This window comes from Pan paniscus, chromosome 4 (assembly GCF_029289425.2).
Source record: "Pan paniscus chromosome 4, NHGRI_mPanPan1-v2.0_pri, whole genome shotgun sequence".
Lineage (NCBI taxonomy): Eukaryota > Metazoa > Chordata > Mammalia > Primates > Hominidae > Pan > Pan paniscus.
In genome coordinates, this window is record NC_073253.2 from 104,302,380 (window position 1) to 104,325,183 (window position 22,804).

The 22,804-nt window shown below is 34.9% G+C and overlaps 2 protein-coding genes across 8 annotated transcripts in view; one reads left to right on the plus strand and one right to left on the minus strand.

Annotated features, from left to right (window-relative positions):
- The window catches only part of FER (FER tyrosine kinase), a 451,402-nt gene that overhangs the window by 301,882 nt on the left and 126,716 nt on the right, over positions 1-22,804 (plus strand). The gene's annotated exons all lie outside the window — the stretch shown is intronic.
- LOC129397801 (gap junction alpha-1 protein-like) lies at positions 185-17,859 on the minus strand. The gene has a single exon (XM_055112523.2). It carries the CDS (start codon positions 5,015-5,017, stop codon positions 3,887-3,889), a length of 1,131 nt encoding a protein of 376 aa, XP_054968498.1. The 5' UTR covers positions 5,018-17,859; the 3' UTR covers positions 185-3,886.

A 22,804-nucleotide genomic window follows, 5' to 3' on the forward strand; every position in this document is an offset into this window, starting at 1 on the left:
GTCAACTGCTTTTTTAAAAAGACAGATTTATTATTAGAATATAGTTACACATGGAATTCAGTTATATATCTTTATGTGCAAAATACTATTTAGAAAAAGGCAGTGTACTTAGACTTTATAACAGTGATAGTACTATCTTATATTTAGTTCACTGTATATCATTTTCCAAGTACATCTCCACACAACCTCTCTTCTAAATGTTTAAATTAATTTTTAATTTTTTTTTTTTGTAGAAATGGAGTCTCACTATATTGCTCAGGCTGGTCTTGAACTTCTGGGCTCATGTGACTCTCCTGCCTTGGCATCCCAAAGTGCTGGGATTACAGACATGAGCCACAGCACCCTGAAAAACCTCTTTTTTGATGGTTATATATAATAATCTCACAATGCTTTGAATCACTTTTGAATTATGAACTTCTTTCATATGTGGACAAACAAAAAGAAGGTGATCAGTCTATGAATATGTCTTGGTATTTATTTCTGGTGACTTTCAACACCTTTATGTTAACAACTTTGACAACAAAGAAAACTTTGAAGTGCTGTATTAATAGTATGTTTTAAAGTTTTTTTCATTGTCCAACTTCCTGTTGTAGAAGATACAATCAGAAGTAAAATTTGATCTCATAAGATTTACAAATAGAGTATTTAATAAGTGAAAGGGATTTGCTTTACTTTTAACAATTATTTACTCATTTTAGGAGAAATTTAAAGAAATATGTAAAACGTTTCTAATTTTAATTAAAATATATTAAGTAAACATACTATTGTAGACTGCTCATTAATTTCTGTTTACAGAAATTAATTTTTCATGATTTATAATTATTGGTCCTGTTTTGTTATACTGCTTTGCTTGCTATTGAAATATTTCTCAATATTACCATGTAACTGCAGAATACCTAGATCATTATAATCTTTATCCTCATCAAGATGGCATTGTCTGTGTTAAGTACATTGTATGTTTTAATGGTTTAAATGTGTAAATATTATAAAAATACATATTAACATTTACATAGGTACAAATGAAGCCCCTGAATAATAAGGAACGCCACTGAAAAACTCAGATGTGGGAGGTGGGACGAAGTTGAGGAAAGGTGATTTTGGTCTTACTGTAATTGTTAAAGGACCACAGATGCAAATACCAGATGACAAGTCCTAGTTAAATAAAACAAAAGAAGATAGCTTTGTACAGGAGCCAAGCAAGTGTTTATCTAGACTCTGACTAGTAACCTGTTTATATTTTTTAAATGAATAAGAATAATAAACTTCATTAGAAAATTGAAAATATAATAAAAGGTAGAAAATTGAAAATGAAACCTTCTACTCAACAATCTATCTCAAAGCTAATTGCTGCTTACAGTTTTTAAATTTTTTTCCAGAAAAATGTTTAATGCAGATGCTTTAAATTTAATTATGAAACAAATTATACTCCACCACTGTTTCAGATCTTGCTTTTTTTTTTCTTCTTACTATAATGTGTGATGGTTTTACTGTTTTGCAGTTATCTATACAATTCTACTTTTTTTGGTAATGGCTACAGAATATTCCATTTTGTGGATTTACATAATTTATTCAACCGCAACTTTATTTGTGGATAGTTTGGTCATTTTTATTTTTATTATTTGTTTTTACAAACAGTGTTCAATGAATATCCTTGGACTCACTGTAAGAATCATTTGAAAGTGTGTCTATAGGTAAAAATTCAGTAGTGAGATTGTTGGATCCAAGTTTCTGTGTATTTTGATTTATGTAAATGTATTAGCTTTTGATTGCTGCACAAGTAATTATCACAACCTGAGGGCTTAAAGTGACACCCATTTTTTACCTGACAGGGTCTGTAGGTTAGAAGTCCTGGCAGCCTTGACTGTGTTCTCTGCTCAGGGTCTCACAAAGCCAAAATCAGGATGTCAGGCTGAGCTGTTATCTGGAGGCTCTGGGGAAGAATCTGCTACCAAGCTCATTCAGTTGCTGGCAGAATCGTGTCCCTTGCAGCTATATGTCTAAAGTTCCTGTTTCTTTGCCTGCTGTCTGCCAGGGGCATCTCTTAGCTCCTTGAGGTTGCCTGCATCCCTTTTCACATGGTCTTTCTATCTTCAGAGTCAGCACGGGCCTGCTAAATCCTTCAAGTGTTTTGAATTTTTCTAACTTTCTCTTACGTTACTAGCTAAAGAATACTCTCCACTTTTTTTTTTAATGCTAAATTAAAACTATTGAATAAAGAACACTCTCCAGAACACATGACCTGATGGACAAGGTCTGCATTACATGCAGTGAAGCTGAACATGACCATAGTTCAACATGGAATGTCAAACAAATTAGTAATTTTCATTGTACAAAACTGTTTATGTAGCTGACATGCAAGTAGAAAAGTGTCATACTCAGCATTTTCACCAGTCGTCTGTGATGAGTTTTAAAAAAGGCATTTGGAGAAACTGGTAGATGTCTTCAGCATGTAGTTCAAATAAATTAGTTATATGTGTACTGCTGAATCCTCTTTCAACCTCTCTTGCATTCCAAATAAAATCTTAGTGCAAACATCAAAGTTGCTGGTCACTCCAAAAGACTGTTAAACTCAGAATACAAGTTCTGAATTACTGTGTATTAAGTAGGGCAAACCCAAGAATAGCAGTTACTGCAAAATTCATTTAGGCACATTTAATAGTCCACTCTAAGCATTTTTTCTAAGTCTCTCACATTAATGACTAAAGCCTGTTTACAGTACTAAAATTCTATCATTCAAGCATCAATGATTACATTTCAGAGAAAGGAAATTCATTTCAGTAATAGCATTACTGCTATATCCTAAAAAAAAGAGAGAAAATAAAGAATCATAATTAACAAAACCAGTATCCGTAATAGGATACACGGGGAAAAACATTTTAGGAGGAAAAAAAAAAGTGTGTTTTACTTGCCACAGCAGGAATTATATAATGTAAACACCATATTGGCCCACACCACAAAAATCCATAAGAAAGATTCAAATTTGAACAATGTATGTGCATTATTTTCAAATCTGTGTTTGTGAGTTTGTACTGTATCTGCTTGTACCAATACATGACAAACAAAACAAACTTCCACACACATACAAGTGACTGCTAAATATTAAGCATGGCTTGATTCCCTGACTCTAGCTCAAAAGAAAAAAAATGTTAAGTGACATCCCAACTGTCTTAAAAATGTTTACAGAAACCATTAAATGAATGTGAGTAGTAGCTGAGGAATGATGAAAAAGTGATGGTAATGATATGGTGCAAGTGAATGGAAAAAATATATGTATAACGCTGAGATTTTCAAATGCATGGAAAATCTTATTCTGTGGGCCTTGTCTGAATTTTAAACTGATACCAAGAATAAAAAAATATAGTAGCACAAGTCCATTGACACCTGGAGGGTCAGGCCTAGAAAGCTAACCTTCAAAGTGCAAATTTTAACAATGGAATGTTTTAGCAGGGACTTAAGGACAATCCTCTGTCTTTTTCTTGTTGAAAAGACCTAAGATGTTCAGGAAGTATTTATTCCTGGCCAGAATTATTTCAGTTTCTTGGTAAAACAAAAATATTTAGCCACAATTACCACCCACTCATTCACATACACAGAACCATTCTTAGGGGTGTTCGCTGGGAGAAAAAGCCCTTATCTATGTATCATGTAATGGAACTCTTATTTATAATCTAAGTTTTTTGAATCCACTACTTTAAATACCAATATGCACCTCTCTTATCCCCTCCCTCTCCACCCATCTACCCCATACACCCCCAGTGAACCTAGGTATTCTAATGTCTTTGTGTTTTCTAAGCCTCATGAATAAGGCTGTTGAATACCACCTCTTCTACAGCACCTTTTTTCTTCTCCACAAGTGAGTGGAATCTTGATACTTTCAAGCCTGTATCTAGATCTCCAGGTCATCAGGCTGAGGCCTGCTGCTGGCACGACTGCTGGCTCTGCTTGAAGGTTGCTGGTCCACAATGGCTAGTGGCTGTAGTTCATGTCCAGCAGCTAGTTTTTTAGAATTCTGGTTATCATCGGGGAAATCAAAAGGCTGTGCGTGGGAGTTAGAGATGGTGCTTCCCGCCTGCCCCATTCGATTTTGTTCTGCACTGTAATTAGCCCAGTTTTGCTCACTTGCTTGCTTGTCGTAATTGTGGCAAGAAGAATTGTTTCTGTCGCCAGTAACCAGCTTGTACCCAGGAAGAGACATAGGGAGTGAGGAGCAGCCATTGAAATAAGCATATTTTTGAGACCCACAGTCTTTGGCGGGGCTCAGCGTGCCAGTGGTCGCATGGTAAGGGTCGCTCTTTCCCTTAACCCGATCCTTAACGCCCTTGAAGAAAACATAGAAGAGTTCAATGATATTCAAGGCCAGGGACACCAAGGACACCACCAGCATGAAGATGATGAAGATGGTTTTCTCCATGGGGCAAGAGAGGAAACAGTCCACCTGATGTGGGCAGGGATCTCTTTTGCAAGTGTGAACAGCACTCAAGCTGAATCCATAGATGTACCACTGGATCAGCAAGGCCACCTCAAAGATAGACTTGAAGAGGATACTGATGATGTAGGTTCGCAGCAACCCCCCTTGCATTTTCACCTTACCATGCTCTTCAATACCATACTTGAACTTCTTTATCTCAATCTGCTTCAAGTGCATCTCCACATTGACACCATCAGTTTGGGCAACCTTGAGTTCCTCCTCTTTCTTGTTCAGTTTCTCTTCCTTTTGCATCACATAGAACACATGAGCCAGGTACAAGAGTGTGGGTACAGACACAAATATGATCTGCAGGACCCAGAAGCGCACATGAGAGATTGGGAAAGACTTGTCATAGCAGACATTTTCACAACCAGGTTGCTGAGTGTTACAACGAAAGGCAGACTGCTCATCTCCCCAGGCTGACTCTACCACTGTCTTCAGCAGCAGGATTTGGAAAATGAAAAGTACTGACAGCCACACCTTCCCTCCAGCAGTTGAGTAGGCTTGAACCTTGTCAAGGAGTTTGCCTAAAGTGCTCCAGTCACGCATGTTGCCTGGGCACCACTCTTTTGCTTAAAAGAAGTGAAGTCACGCCAAGTGATTGAACTCCTTGGAGGATGAAGTAAAATGAAAAGGCAAGTTCAGGCACTCAGACCTGTCTATTTAAAGTTTAAAACTCCGCTGCTGTTTGTTACTTTCCTCACGCCTTCCCCCAATGAAAGAAAAGTGCTGATACCTCGTAAAAGCTGCTACTCTCTACTTTTAAAAGGGCTTGTATGATTAGATCAGGCACACCTGGATAATCTTATTTTAAGGTCAGCTGTACATGATAGAACATATTATGAGTAGTACTTACACTCATAGGGATCCAGGTATTAGAGTAGGACATCTTTGGGAGGCCATATTCAAATTCTGTCTACCACAGTAGTTTTTGCTAAATTTTCCTAAAGGCTGTTTACAGTGTGGAATCTCAAATCTTATTAGTGAACTTTTCATATTCAGTTACATTAAGTTCATTGGTTGATCTTGCAGTTTGAATGCTTCTTTTACCCATGCATGATTTTATAGCATCATGCTTCAGTCATTTGGAAAATATCAGATCACCAAGTCATGCAGGTATTTCAAATAATGATATAATTCATTATGTAATATCACACATTTATTAATGTCACAAGTCTCAGAAAAGTAATGGAGGCGGCCGGGAACAGTGGCTCACGCCTGTAATCCTATCACTTTGGAGGCCAGGGTGGGTGGATCATGAGGTCAGGCATTCGGGACCAGCCTGGCCAACATAGCGAAACCCCATCTCTACTAAAAATAAAATTAGCCAAGTGTGGTGGTGCATGCCTGTGTAATCTCAGCTACTTGGGAGGCTGAGGGAGGAGAATCGCTTGAACCCAGAAGGCAGAGGTTGCAGTGAGCCAAGATCATGCCACTGCACTCCAGCCTCAGCGAAAGAGTGAGACTCCGTCTCAAAAAAAAAAAAAAAAGTAATGGAGGCTATCAAGCTCATTATGGCAGATACATGTTTTGAACAAATCTGTAGCACCTAAATTTACTCATGCCTCTTTGTAATTCCTTTCTTCTACCTTTTACTACCCTGTCACAGCCAACCACTAAGGTGCTTTCTGTCACTAGGTATTAGCATTTCTCAGAACTCTTAAAAAATAGAATCATGCAGTAAGCACTTTTTTTTCCACTAAGTATAATTATTTTAAGATTAATCCATATTGTAATGTGTATCAATAGGTTATTCTTTTTATTGCTGAGTGGAGTTCTTTTTTTTTTTTTTTTTTTGAGACGGAATCTCACTCTCGCCCAGGCTGGAGTGCAGTGGTGCGATCTTGGCTCACTGCAAGCTCCGCCTCCTGGGTTCACGCCATTCTCCTGCCTCAGCCTCCCGAGTAGCTGGGACTACAGGCACCTGTTACCATGCCCGGCTAATTTTTTTGTATTTTTAGTACTGACGGGGTTTCACCATGTTAGCCAGGATGGTCTCGATCTCCTGACCTCGTGATCCGCCCGCCTCGGCCTCCCAAAGTGCTGGGATTACAGACGTGAGCCACTGCGCCCGGCCTGGAGTTCTATTTAATGAATATACTGCAGTTTATCCATTCAACTGTTGATAGACTTTTGGATGATTTCCAGTTTGGGGCTACTCTAAATGAAGTTGCTGTAAACATTCCTGTACAAGCCTTCATCTGGACAAATGCTTTCATTCTCTTGGGAAACTGCCTAGTAGTGGAATGAATGGATCATCTGGCATTTGCATGTTAAATTTTTTAAGAAACTACCAAATTACTTTCTAAAGTTTTTGTTCTAGTTTACATTCCCAACAGTAGTCTATGATAGTTTCAGTTCCTCCCCATCATCGTCAGCACTTACTTGGCCTGGTTAGTTGTTAGCCTTTCTAATACTTCTATACCTTATTGTGATTTTAATTTGCCCTTTCCCATTGAATAATGATGTCATGCATGTTTTCATTTGCTTATTTGACGTTTGTATATCTTCACTGGTCAAGTGTCCAAATCGTCTTGCCTATTTTAAAAATTGGGTTGGTTGTTTTCTTATAATTAAGTCTTGGTTCTTTACATATTCTGGATACAAATCCTTTTTCTCTCAGTCTGTGTCTTGTCTTTTCATTCTCTTAACAGTGTCTTTTGAAAAACATCTTTATTTTGATAAAGTTTAATTAATCAATTTTTTTCTTTTATGGATCATACTTTTTTGATGGTATATCTAAGAAAACTGTTGAACCCAAGGTCCTAAAAGTTGTTTCTTAAGTTTACTTTTAGAAGTTTAAAATTTATATTTGAGTGTAGGACCCATTTCAAGTTAATTTTTGTATATGGTGTGGGAAATGGTTAGAAGTTTATATTTTTGGCATGTGGATATCCAGTTTTTCCAGCACCACTTGTTTTAAATGACTATTCTTTCTCTCTTGACTTAACTTTTTACCTTCATATTAAATTCATTTTTTCATACTTATATGTGTCTCTATTTTTGGACTCTGTTCTTTTCTGTCAATCCTTTTGTCTCCAAGCCAATACCACAATGTCTTGATGACAGTAGCTTTATAATAAGTCTTGACTCAGAAATAAATCCAAACATATACAGTCAACTAATTTTTGACAAGAAGACACAAAGGGGAAAGGATAGTCTGTCTGACAGATGGTGCTGGGAAAACTGCATTTTCACATACAAAAGAATGAAATGGGACCCTTATTTATACCATACACAAAAATCATCTCAAATTGGATGAAAGACCTAAATATAAAACCAGAAACAATAAAATTCCTAGAAGAGAACATGGGGGAAAACTCTGGGACATTGGCCTTGGTGATGATTTTTTGGATATTACAGCAAAAACTCAGGCCACAAAAACAAAAATAAATAAATAGGACTATATTAAACTGAAAAGCTTCTGCACAGCAAAGGAAACAATCAGCAAAATGAAGCAGTAGCCTACAGATTGTGAAAACTACTTGCAAATCATATACCTGATAAGGGGTTAATATCCAAAATGTATAAAGAACTCATACAACTCAATAGTAGAAAAGCAAATAACTCAGTTTAAAGATGGGCAGAGGAGGCTGGATGCAGTGGCTCATTCCTGTAATCCCAGCACTTTGGGAGGCTGAGGCAGGAGGACTGTTGGATCCAGGAGTTCAGACCAGCCTGGGCAACGTAGTGATATCCTGTCTCTATTATTTTTTTTTTTAAATTAACCAGACATGGTGACGTGTGCCTGTAGTCCCAGCTACTCAGGAGGCTGAGATGGAAGTATTATTTAAGCCAGGGAGGTTGAGTCTGCAGTGAGCTGTGATCATGCCACTGATCACAACAGATGTGCCACAACAGAGTGAAACCTTGTCTCAAAAAAAAAAAAAAAATCACATACAACTGATGCGCCAAAAGAGAGCAAAACATTGTCTCAAAAAAAAAAAAAAAACCCAAAAAACAAAAACAAAACAACAAAGAACTGTTTTTAAAAATGGGCAAAGGCCTAAATAGACGTTTCTCCAAAGAAAACATAAAAATGGCCGACAGATATACGATAGGTGCTCAACATTATTAATCATCAGGAAAATGCAAATGAAAACCACTGTGAGATAGCACCTTACTCCAATTAGGATGGCTATTTTTAAAAAGGGAAAAGATAACAAATATTGGCAGGGGTATGGAGAAATCCTGTACACTGTCGGTAAGAATGAAGATTGGTACAGCCATTATGGAAAACAGTATGAAGGTTCCTAAAGGAATTAAAAATAGAGCTACCATGTACCTCAGCAATCCCTCTTCTGGGTATATGCCCAAAGCAAATTTAATCACCGCGTGTAAAGATATGTGCACTCCTATGTGTATTGCAGTGTTATTCACGATAGTCAAGATACGGAAAAAAACTAAATGTTTGTCAGCAGAGAAATGGATAAAGAAAATGTGTTACATATGTTCAGTAGAATATTCTTCAGCCATAAAAAGGAGCAAGATCTGACCATTTGTCAAAACACAGATGAGCCTGGGGGACATTATGCTGAGTGAAATAAGCCACACACAGAAATGAAAATATTACATATTATATATGGAATCTTAAAAAAAGTCAGATATACAGAGATAGAGAATGAAACAGGTCACTAGGGCAGAGGGCAGGAACAGAGGAAATGGGAAGATGTAGGTCAGAGGATACAAAGTAGGAAATATGTAGAATGATCAAGTATAGAAATGTAATTTACAACATGTGAACTATAGGTCATAAAATTGTTCTGTGTATGGGATTCATGCTAAATGAGTAGAGTTTAGCTGTTCTTGTCACACAAAAAAATGGGGGAACTATGTAAGATGATGGATATGTTAATTAGCTTCACTATAATATTCTTTTTACCATCAATATGTATTCCATAACATATTGTGTACCTTTAATATACACAATAATAGTTCTTTAAAAAGTCTTAAAATCAGGTAGTATTAGTCCGGTTTATTCTTCTTTTTCAAATTCTTTTAGAAGTCCTTTGCATTTCCATATTAATTTTAGTATTAGTTTTTCAGTTTCTATAGAAAGGCTTGGTAGAATTGAGTGAGATTTTATTTTATCAATATATCAATTTGGGGAAAATAGACTTCCTAGCAATATTAAGCTTTCTGATCCATGGACATAGTATATCTCTGTAGTTACATAGGTTGTCTGCAATTTCTCTAAGCAAGGTTCTGTACTTTAGCATATGGGACTCTTCATCTTTTGTCAGATTTATCACTGATGTACCACTAAAAGAAGAAAGGACTCAAAGTAACAACCTCAGCTTCTAGCTTAAGAAATTAGAATAAGAGCAAATTAAACCAAAATAAGTAGAAGAAAAGAAACAATATAGATAGCAGCAGAAATCAATGGAATGGAAAATACAAAAACAGGGAATAGTGATAAAACTAAAAGCTAGTCCTTTGAGAAGATTAGTAAAATTGATGAACGTCTTCCCAGACTTATCAGAAAAAGACAGAAATTACTAATATGAAGAGAGAGGTGATATCACCACAGAATATTCAGATATTAAAAGGATAATGAATGTTATGAATAACGTTTTACAAATTTTATTTTATTTTTAGAGACAGGGTCTCACTCTGTCACCTGCTGGAATGCAGTAGTGTGATCATAGCTCACTGTAGCCTTGCTCCTGGCACAAGCAGTCCTCCTGCCTCAGCCTCCCGGAATTTGGTAACTTAGATAAAATGGACAAATTTCCTTAAAGATACGAACTACCTAATCTCATTCAGGAAGAAATAAAGAACCTGCATAGTACCATATCTTTTAAGAATTGAATTTCTCATTTAAATAACCATTCCTCAAAGAAAACTCCAAGCCCAGATGGCTTTTCTGGTGAATTATACCAAACTTTTAAGAAGAAAATATTACCAATTCTATGCAACCCACTGAGAAAGTTGAAATTGAAGAATATTTCTAAACTCATTATTTGAGGCCAGCATTACCCTGATTCTAAAATGAGACAGAAACATTACAGGAAAAGAAAACTGCAGACCAATATCATTCATGATCATAGATTTAAAAATTCTAAGCACAATTTTAACAAAGCAAATTTAACAATATATAAGAATTCATGATCAAGTGGGATTTATCCCAGGACTGAAAGCTGATTTAACTTTCATAAATCAATATAATTAATCATATAGATAAAATAGAAATTATATGATTATTTAAATGCAGAAGAAAACATTTGGCAAAATCCAGCATCCTTTCCTGATTTAATAAAATTCTCTGTAAACAAGGAATAGAAAACTTCCTCATTATGATAAAGGGCTTCTAAGAGAAACCCATAGCTAACATTAAATTTAATGAATGAATGACAAATGACTAAATGTTTTCCCCCTTTATATCAGAAATAAGATAGATATGCTGGCACTCACAACTTCTCTTATTGTACTGGGTGTTCTAGTTGGTGCAATAAAGAAGAAAAAAGTAAAAGGCATCTTTTAATTGTTTGAATATGTTTTCTTTGCTACCATATTTATTTGCCAGTATTTAAAATTAAAATGGTAAGATACTGTAGTATTATAAGATTATGTGGTATTAATTCTACAAAACTTAAAAATAATTGATTTTTGTTTTAAACTTTTTGGATTTATGGTTGACCAATTATGTTTTCTTATCTCCAGTGATGTTCTCTTTAGACATGGCTTTGAATCCTCTAGTCTTATACAAGTTATATCTAACTTTCTAATATTATCATGAAAATAGGGCCAAAATAACAAGTTTGAAAAATGATATAATTTTGTGCTATCTTCTTTTTCTTTTTCTTTCTTTCTTTTTTTTTTTTTTTTTTTTTTGGGACGGAGTCTAGCTCTGTCTCCCAGCCGGGAGTGCAACTGTGTGATCTCAGCTCACTGCAACCTCCGCCTTCTGGGTTCAAGAGATTCTCCTGCCTCAGCCTCCCAAGTAGCTGGGATTACAGGAGCCCACCACCATGCCTGGCTAATTTTTTTATTTTTTAGTTTCACCAAAAACAGGGTTTCACCATGTTGGTCAGGCTGGTCTTGAACTCCTGACCTCAGGTAATACACCCACCTCAGCCTCCCTAAGTGGTGGGATTACAGGCGTGAGCCACCGTGCCTGGCCAATTTTATGCTATTTTCAAGTTAAACCTTGGTAACAACCTCTTCCCACCTTCTACTTACTTCTCTAAATATATTGCTGTTTAACATCTACTATACCACTTTTTGTTCTCATCAAAGAGCAGATGTACATCTCAGAATTTGTAAAGATAAATCAGCAGAAAAGCAAAAAGTCCCTTGAATGAATTTCCACTACAAAATCAAAACCTTATAAATACATGGTTATGAAAAGCACTGGAGAAACTAAATAGACTTGGTTAGCTTTTAAGAATTATGGGATTTCTCAAGACCATCCTGGCCAACATGGTGAAACCCTGCCTCTACTAAAAAAAAAAAAAAAAAAATTAGCTGGGCGTGGTGGCGCACGCCTGTAGTCCCAGCTACTTGGGAAGCTGAGGCAGGAGAATCGCTTGAACCCGGGAGGCGGAGGTTGCAGTGAGCTGAGATCGTGCCACTGCCCTCCAGCCTGGTGACAGAGTGAGACTCCATCTCAAAAAAACCCAGAACAAAAAACAATTATGGGATCTCTGTCTCCTTCCCTTATTTCTTTGCTTAGTTCCTCTCTCCCTCTTATTTCAACATGGAATGACAAATGTACAGAGTTATTGAAAGGCAGTAGAGGTTAGTGGTGAAGAGTGGAGCTCTAATAAGTGTTGATAAAAATATGAGGAAACCAGAACATTCATACGTTACTGGTAGAATGTAAAATGATGGTCACTTTGGAAGAGAATTTCAAGTCTTCTCAAAACGTTAAATAAAAATCTTTCATATGACCTAAGAATTCCACTACTAGGCCTCTACATAAGAGAAATAAAAACCTCTGTCCATGCAAATACTTGTATGTAAATGTTTATAGAAGCATCATTTATAATTGCCCAAAAGTAGAACCCAAATGTCCATCAGCTGATGAATGAATAACCAATATGTAGTATATCCATACAGTAAATAACTATTAAACAATGAAGAAAAATGAGCTACTAATATATGCTACAACATGGATGAACCTCAAAAACTTTATCCCAAGTGAAGTCAAAAGACTACACGTTATATGATTCCATTTATATGAAATACCCAGAAAAGACAAATCTATAGAAAAAGAAAGATTGTATTTTCCTGGGGCTGGGGTGTAGATGGGGATAGACAGTAGACAGGCATGAGGGTTCTTTTTGGAGTGATGAAATTATTCTAAATTTGTCAAAACTCATTGAATTGTACAATAAGCTGGGTAGAATTTACATATATAAACTAAGCTTCAATATACTTCTTAAGAAAAACAAAACAACAAACTCAAGAGCCAGGCAGTCTTAGCTGAAAGCTTAGCTCAGTCTCTTTTAAGTTGTATGAACTTACTCAACTTACTTTTAACCTCTCTGTGCCTTAGCTTCCTTATCTGTAAAATAATACTTTGGGAGGCTGAGGCGGGTGGATCATGAGGTCAAGAGATCAAAACCATCCAGGCCAACATGGTGAAACCCTGTCTCCACTGAAAATGCAAAAATTAGCTGGGCGTGGTGGTGTGTACCTGTAGTCTCAGCTACTCAGGAGGCTGAGGCAGAAGAATTGCTTGAACCCGGGAGGCAGAGGTTGCAGTGAGCCGAGATTGCATGACTGCACTCTGGCCTGGTGACAGAGTGAGACTCTGTCTCCAAAAAAGAAATAAAAAAATAAAAAAATAAGATTGTTATTAAATGTACTGTGATTTTGTGTGTGTGCGTATGTGTGATGTGTGTGTGTGTGTGTGTGTATATATATACACACCAAACACACATATGTAAACATCTACATAAATATCTTAGAGTGCTTGACACATAATCACTATGTGTTTGTGCTCATCATCATCATCAGTATCATTATACTTCATAATTGGCTGAGAGGAAAAAAATGGCTGATTAAAATGCCTGCTATAATCCAGCCAGAACTTTAACTCAGACTGAACCTGCTCCTGCCCCTGCTTCTAACTCTATTCTAACCTGATACTTGTGTAGTCAAGAATGACCTAAAAACAAATTGGGAAGCACAGTTTGTCTTCAGTTCTTCCCTTTTACCATCATTTGTGATTGCATGTTGTAATGTTTAGCCTTTATACGTGTCATTTTCTTCATATGTGAAACTGAAGTGATTGGATTACATGACCTCTAAATTTTAGCTATAACCTTGAATTGTTTCATTGTTATGAAATTTTTTTGAAAATTTGAAACCTCTGATAAACTTTAAGACCACTTCAAAATTATTTGTCTTTTCTCTTTATAAAAAACATAATAGGGAAATAACCAGCTAGTTTTTTTATTATAAAACTAGTACAATAATATATAGTATCTTACATTTACATAATATTTTACAGTTGTCAAAGCACTTTAACATTATGTCAGTTATTCTACTAGAAGTTATTATTTCCATTTACAAAGAACCTATTAAATAAGTGAGGTACAGAGAGCTTGAAGTGACCTGTCAACATCAGTTAAATAGAAAGTAGGCTAATAGTACTCTATTTCTACTATTGTGTAATTAGATTTTTATGTGGGTCAAAATATATAATCCTTTTATGAAATGAAAATTCAAGCAAAATGTCTGTGCAAGATACTCGGTGGATGAAAACATGAATCCCTATTTCATAATTTCTCAACCTTGTGCATAGATAAATAAATAGCTCGTTTCAGTAAACAGGAAAATTTCTGTTTGAGTTTCTTTTTTCTCTACTGGGAATAAAGCTGTGGAGGGAAGATTTAGAAAACTGTTAGGTTAAAAGCAAGAATTTAATAACTTCCTAGTGTCTAATATGCAAATCATTTCTAAAATGTATTATGCAGAGATTTAATATGCTCCTGTTCTTGTCAGATAACTGAGCCCTTTTGGAATGAATCATAAATCCAAAATATGTTTTAACCAGAGTAATGTTTGAGGAGATTATAAGCCTTTGAGAATTCAAGTTTAGAGTGAGTAGTCCAAGATGATCCTGTCTTTGTTTGAATCATCTCTTGAATTATGAATACTTTGCTTTCCTTGCTTGCTTGCTTGCTTGCTTGCTTGCTTGCCTGCTTGCTTATGAGTTGCTGGATAAGTAAAATCAAACAAAAGTCAGCTCTAAATGGCAATGGGTAATATGAAAAAAAAACCATAATATGCTAAAAGATGACCCCTTACTTTATAGACAAGTTATTACTTAGAAATTCAAATTAAGAGAGGACTTTTAAAAGTGACAAGCTATGAGTTAAAAGAATATTTCTAGTCCTGGCTGGGCGTAGTGGCTCACGCCTGTAATCCCAGCACTTTGGGCAGCCAAGGTGGGGTCGATCACTCGAGGCTGGGAGTTCAAGACCAGCCTGCCCAACAAAGCAAAAACCCCATTTCTACTAAAAATGCAAAAAATTAGCTGGGCATGGTGGTGTACACCTGTAATCTCAGTTACTTGGGAGGCTGAGGCAGCAGAATCGCTTGAACCTGGGAAGCAGAGGTTACAGTGAACCAGGATCACATCACTGCACTTCAGTCTGGGTGACAGAGAGATAATCTGTCTCAAAAGAAAAAAAAATTATGTATAACAATATATATTATGTTATATATAAAATATATAGTCTAGACAGCTGTCATTTGTTTTCATATATGTGATTAAATTAAGACTGCAATGAAAGATACCGTGATGAATAGGAGACTTAGCACCTTAACCTCCAAGTACAATAACGCCTGTGCTGACTCTGGGTAAAGCTGGTTAATTTTAGAAAGCCTGAAAAAAAATGTCAATCTCAACTTTTTCTTTCACTAGGGATTAGTAACTACTCCCTTCTTTTTGACCTGAATGTTCTTTTTGAGTTCAGAACTTCCTGGAACTAATTAAATGTTATATTATCTGGTACAATTCTCAGCTCACACAGACTCATGGCCCTTGGCAATCCTCAAACTCATCGTAATTTTAAAATGACTTATGACTTTGGAACTTTTAGAATTTTTGAAGAGTTTTCACCAGGCTTAAGACGTTGTCAGAATTTATCTCACCTCTGTAACATGACATTTTATTTATGGTTTAAAAAAAGTAATTGAGTTCATTTGGTTTATTTTAGGCTTAGAAATTTTAGGCTTAGAAATCTAGACATGATTATTTATATTGTTCTCATAAATGTCTTTAAGATTTCCATATAAATCTTTCAATTGTCAAAATTCCTTTTCTTTTAATTTTTCATTTGCATTTGTAATTTCTATAGTACATTTCACTAATTTTTGCCAAAAAGTTAAATTCTTTTAAAAAATAAACATTTCATCCTTCCCATTTATTGTGAAATTTTATATTTTTACAGGATTTTAACGGTCAGTTTCAGTTATGTGACTTCCCAGCTCTGGAAGGTTACTATGGTAGTTAACTGGCAATGACAGTTTCAGCAGCTTTGGTAACAAATCCCAGCATTTGGAGTCTAGATACTTGCCTGGCATTTGTGTCTTTCACTTGTGATAAATGTAGAAAGGATAAATTGAGCCAACAAAGGATTAAGGAATGTGACTCCTGCCTCATACTCACTAAAAGAGAATCCTCAAAGTCTGAACTGGTGCCTTTCCTAACATAGTTTAACCCATTGCCAATTATATTACAATTTTACTTCACAGTAATCAGTTTTGAGGCCGATTAAAAGAACAACATAGTAATTCTCAAATTAATATTTCATTCAAAAAATTTTAAGATATAGCAACTCAGTGGCTGAATTTTTTAACGTTGCAAACGGATTACTAAAGAAAACCCAATACTGTGGAGTTTATTATTTTGTGTTGTTTGAAGATGATGGTAGAATATTCCTTTAAAACAACTTTGATATGAGCCTAAATGCATGCAATTATAAATTAGTGCACAGTAAGTTTCAATTTGGGAGAATGAATACTTTTTCTTTTTTATGTTAACTGATGTTATATCTAAACCTAGACATTCCCATTTTTATTTTATAATTCAAGAACATTACATTACTGAAAGTCAAAATATTATGCTCTTGGTTGTCATTTTACATCATGCGTAATATGTTTGATATAATGTATTTTCAAAACAACATTTAGAAAGATAGCAATTTTAAATTGATATTTCTTTCTGACCCCAGTGATACCTTGGATTGCTTTAGTATTTCACTTGCTGCTTAATATCCCAAAGCAAATACAGATGGAATAGTTTAAACTGGCCATTCCTGCAGATACTAAAGTCAGTAATATCCTTGTAAATTGGAGTTACTTTATTTAATTTACATGTGACATAAGTTGGTAACCTATTGGCATTCCACATGTGTGGTATTGACCTTTTTTCCTAATGTTTTTTAGTTATACTCTCTTAGTAGGCCACTGTTTTTTTTAGTAGGCATCTATTCTAGTAGTGTATATTCTTTCCCAGAGGTTGAGCTAAATGATAAAGACATTAACCCAGAAGAAGAATATAATAAATAAAAATATAACTATTTCAGTTAATAGGATCACTCCTGTAAAGAAAATATATCTATAACTATTACTCTGTCACCTCTTTGAGTGGTTTTAAAGAGTGCCAAGGGATTTTTTTCTATTAATGAGGAAATGTTGGTATGTTGTAAGAAACATTAAGTTTTCATGGTACATTTTAGCCATAGATGCATTATGTATGTCTGAGTAGTATTACTCATAGGCTTTTTATGTTCTGAGCTTCTGATGGCATTTATACCTATGAGTAAGTACCTCCAGCAAAGAGGCAGGTGGCATGGTGAGCAGGACAAAGCATGTTCTGAACTACTCTTGCTCTTAGATTCTGTTTTTTAAATGACTTTCTGTTATGTGAAGTTCCTTCACAATTGAAAAGAAAGTGTAGGAGTTATGAATACATATGTATCCTTCCACATCAATGAACATTTCTTTAAAGGTACTGTGAGTTTCACTGTTGGCTTTGTAGGTGATAATTTTTATATTTTTGTTACTATAATGGAAAAGTCTTAAAATTCCAAAAGATGAACAAAGTTTAATGTAATATTTTAAATAATAAGAAAATTTATTATTGGCAGTCTACTTATATTTGATGCAAATGTTAGAGGTATGAGCAGGACTAGTGTAACTGGTGAATTCAATTGAAATAAAAACCAAATTTTACGTAAAATGGCTTGTTTTTACAAATAGGTTTTCACCAATAACCTATCCAATATATATGAAACTAACAGTATCAGTATGAAATTTTCATTTTATCAGAATTGTAAGGAAAACTGTAATTTCATTAAAACAGTTTGGAGCCCATACTGTTTTTCCAAGATTAAAAGACAACTGAAAATCCTTTGAATCAAAATTTAAAAAAAAAATTTATTGAATCCAAGTTAAAAGTGAATATTCTGTTTTATTTTTTCCTGCTTGCACTGATGTACCATATATATTCTGATTCTATTATGTAGAAACCAAATAAAAGCCATGATCTTGTCAGCATTAGCCAAAGATATTGTAGTGCTACTCTTTTATTTGTAAATTTTATGCCTTTTTAATTATAAGTTAGCCTCTGTATTCAGAAATGATGACGATACAAAATATCTGGACTCTTCTCAAGTTTGTGGAAGCAATGAACCTTATGCATTAATATTAAGGAAGGTAAATCAGCTAAGCTTGGTGGCTCATCCCGTAATCCTAGCACTTTGGGAGCCTAAGGAGGGTGGAGCACATGAGCCCAGGGGTTCACAAATTCATTATGAAGGATTACATATTATATTAAGCATTTTATAGCCTCTTGTCAGTGAAATGTGAAAATAATATTAGAAATTGTCATAACAAGGTTTTGTACATGTGGAACTTTTTAATTCTTTATTTGCTTTCATTTGTCCTTTCCTGTAAAACTAGATTGTCATTACTACCTGTTTATAAGTGTGTATTTCAATTCCAGAGAGAATATGATTGAGAGCCTAATAAATGTACCTACAAAATGTAACCTTTGTTTGAAAGAGTAAATTTGCCTAAATTATTCTGGGTCAAACTTGAAGAAAACATGATCACATTTGATAATATCCACATTCAAAATGAAAGATTTTGTATAGCAAAGTGAAAGTGATTAAAGAGGTGACTTTCTATAGTGTCTTTAACTTTTTATTGTAAGAGATTACATATATTAAATATTTTCAGGTTAGAATCTGTTTTTTTAAGACCTTTTTCTTCTTCTGTGTTTGTCTGCGTTAGTTTCAGGAACCTTTACCAGATCATTGATAAAGACTTCAAAATGAATATATCTCATAAGATGATACCTGCTACCAGCAAGTGGTTGAATCTCTGTATTTTCTATCTTGGCTGCTATAAATTAAGGAATAAACCCTTCCTATAGTTAACACCTATCATGATTTCATGCCATTTGTTGAATAGGGTGAGAGACTCAAATATCTATTGTTTTACAATTTTTTACATCTTTATATGTGCTTTTTTAAAATAAAAGATTTTGTCCATAGGTAATTACATAGCACAAAATTTATAAATATTACATCATTGAAATTATTTGCTTTTAAGAATCAAATTTATACTTCTAAATTCTTTTTAAGTTAAGTAGGATTTCTAAACTAATGAGGCTATAATTTGATGGAGCTTTATTATTTCAAAAATAGTTGAAACCCGTCAGTTCTGATAAAAATAAACCCAGGAGATGCAATGATTAATTTATTTTTTGTTGGAGACAAATGTGTCATCCTGTATTTAAGTGACTGAAACTTAGAAATACACCTGTTTTTCTTTAAGACTTTCTATTCTTTATAAACCTGTTATGAGATTTGGATTAATTACACTATTTGTTAAATACTTATTGGGCACCAGCTTTGTTCCATACAAAATACGCTGGTGAAAAATACATCAGTGATCTCTTTTCTCAAAGAAGTCACAGTGTAATGGGAGAAACATATGTTTAACAATAATCACAAATTTATTTCAAATTTTAATATGAAAAAAAGTGATCAGAGGGATGGTAGCAGGTGGAATCTATTTTGTTTTAGGGGCCTTAGGAAACATCATCTGGAGGTGACATTTGTGTTAAGATCTGAAAGACAAAAAATAACCTTGCAAAGGGGTAGGAAAAGGCTCAGATAATAGCAAATGCAAAAACCTGTGGTGGGAGAAGGCTTTTGTGTTTGGGGAACAGAAGGGTAGAGTGACTGCGGCTCAGTGAGCCTTAGAGAGACTGACATAAGATTGGAAAGGTAGGACCTTACAGGTCAGGGTAAGCAACTGGATTTTATTTGCCATACAGTCAGTCGTGTGTTAGGGAGTGGAGTGACTGATTTGTTGTTGTTGTTGTTGTTGTTGTTGCTGCTGCTGCTGCAGCTGTTTTTAATTTTCAGAGATTACATAGGGGACACCAAAACCATCTTTCTGTCCATGACCCCTATTCTCTTTAGTTTCTCTTCTTGAAGATAGCTCCTCTTACTTTTTGTGGGATTTTTTTTGTTGTTATTTTTGTTTGTTTAGTTCTGTTTTTATGCTTCCAGAGCTTTTTTATGCAAATGGAGACATATTCATATACATCTTTTTATTTTTTATCACAAATGATAGCTTATACACTGTTCTGCCCTCTTTATTTTTTTTTAATTTGATAAAATATCTTGGAGTTATTTACATCAGTATATGTAGATTTAATTTATTCTTTTAGCTTGGTAGTATCTGTTCCTCCTTGATAATTAGTTTTCTAATCATCTGCTACTATAGTAATACAGAGTACTTCAGTCAAAATTTTGTACATCTATGATTTCTTTCTTGTAGATACATATTTTGGGTTAAATTCTACTCTCTTGAATATCTAAATAGATATGGTATAGGAAAGATTCATGAACATTCCCCAAAATTTATACCTCTAGATCCACAGTTCAGGTAGCATTCGATTTGAACTCAAGAGATTTCTAGAAAATATAGTGGCTCCCGGTGGAGTCTGTGCTTCCAGAAGCCTTTATAATATTTTATATAAAAGCAGGTATGTATAGGAGATGAGTTTACAAATAGTCAAGCAAGCCGCACATCTAGCCGTAATCATAGAAGGAATTTTACTCTTTATGAATAAGAATGTCAGAAAGTATTTTTTTTTCTGATACCTCTATATAATTTCCCCTCAGACCAAATTTACTGTATTCCAGAGTACTCGATTATGGAGTCAGAATTTCTTTAGAAAACTGAGAAAGCCCAGTGGGAAACATACCTGCTCCCAAAGCATTTGGGTCCACTCAGTCATCTCTTTTTTTTTATTTTTTTGAGATGGAGTCTCACTCTGTGGCCCAGGCTGGAGTGTAGTGGCACGGAGTCTGCTCACTGCACCCTCCACCTTCCGGGTTCAAGCAATTCTCCTGCCTCAGCCTCCCGAGTAGCTGGGACTATAGGCGCCCGCCTCCACACCCGGCTAATTTTTGTGTTTTTTGTAGAGATGGGGTTTCACCATATTGGCCAGGCTGGTATCGAACTACTGACCTTGTGATCTGCCTGCCTCAGCCTCCCAAAGTGCTGGGATTACAGGTGTGAGCCACCGTGCCCGTTGCTCTGTTATTACTCACTTTAACACTTATAAAAAGAAATGCTCAGTGGAATGCAAAATGCACTGTAATTCTTATTTAGATGCTGTTATACCTGGAAGTGACTTTAGCCAGTCTAAACATGACCACTGTGGCTTTGGAACCATATGTGGTTTTAAATTATTGCTCTACTATCATCTGTGTGACTTTAAGCATGCCACTTGATCTCTTTAAGCCTCAACATTTTTACTTATAAAATGGGAAAAGAATATAATGCTCAAAGGGTTAAATGAAATAATATATGTAAAGAATGTGGCTCATTTCTTAACTCATTCTGAGTTCTTAGTAAATATTACCTGCTGGCAAATTAATCTGGTCTGAGAAGTAACATGTATAGATTGAATTTTCAGTTCAATGAGCTATCATATTCTTGTAATGCCTAAATATTTCAGAATAAATGATATCCAACCTTTTGAAAACTCAGTAATTTCACAGCAGTAGTAGTCGCCCATTTTGGCTTAGTCCAAATGTTAACCAAGTAATTAAAAAATTAATCTGGGGCCTTCATTTTTTTTCTTCATACTAGACTATTACCAAACAAATTTTAATTTCAGAGAAAGAATGCTATTAATGTATAGATCAGTAAACTTTTTCTTGATATTTGCAAATATTAAACCTTTAGATTCTAGGGAAAAATCATACAAATACAATACAATTACAAATAGCAGCTTTCAGTAGACCAAACATTTTCTAAAAGTCAGCCATAAATGTAGAAAGGAATGTGTTTCTGAGGTGAGATATAAAAAATGCTTATTTGTAATAGGCAAGAGTTTGGAAGGCAGTTTGGCTAAGCAAAATCACAAGCTCAGAGATAATAAGAGATAGGCAAATCAAAGTTAGATGACACATGGATAGTTAGTAGGTGGCTTAGAGGACAAGAGATCTTTAGAGAGTTTAAAAACTGTCAGAGATGGATACGAATGAATAGAAGAACAGTTTCTGAAATGTGCTGAGACACACAGGAAACCAGAGTATGTAAGACAGGGTTAAATGATAAAATAAGTTGGCTGCATTGTCTCTACCCCCTGAGTATATTGAAGATAGATTTATGAAGAGTTTAATTTTAATAGTTGAGCTGGGAAATGACTGTGGTATGAAGAGTAGGTTTTGAGTCCAAGTGAGGATAGGTTCTGGTAGTATTCCAGAGCAAATGACAAGGTTGTTGCCAAAAGAAGAAAAGATGTTGATGTCAAAGATTGTTCAAAATGTCCTTCTATTTCCAATCCATCGTTGACGTCCCTGTGTTATTTACTTCAGAAGGATGAGCCATAGAATTTTTTTTCTGTTTGAACTCTAAGTGGCTAAGGAAATAAAAACCTTAAATGTAATGGATGATGAGTAAAATATTTGGTCTGTTTACTTCATTTGTTATTGTAATTCTTAGTGTTGAATGGACAATAAAGTTGTTTTATATAATCTGCAGCCACACATAAGCTTAGACTATTGAACAATTCTAAGATTGTACTTTTATAACTTTTTACAGTAGCAATCTTAAACGTTGAGATTTGCCTATTCTCCTCATTAAGTGTAAATCAAACTCATTGACAGTCCATTTATGTGGTTTTTTGGAGTAATTATTACATGATAACCTTTTTAATAATAAAGGTTGATTTTTTTTTTCATCTCCACAATCATATGTCCCTGCAAGTCCAGAAATAGCTTTTAAATAAAGCTGGGAAAAGATTATTGAAAACATTGAGAGAAAAGGAGATAAAAACATGTT

What these genes read in the sequence shown, in the direction of transcription:
- LOC129397801 (XM_055112523.2), bottom strand. Translation starts at nt 5,017, where the DNA reads ATGCGTGACTGGAGCACTTTAGGCAAACTCCTTGACAAGGTTCAAGCC.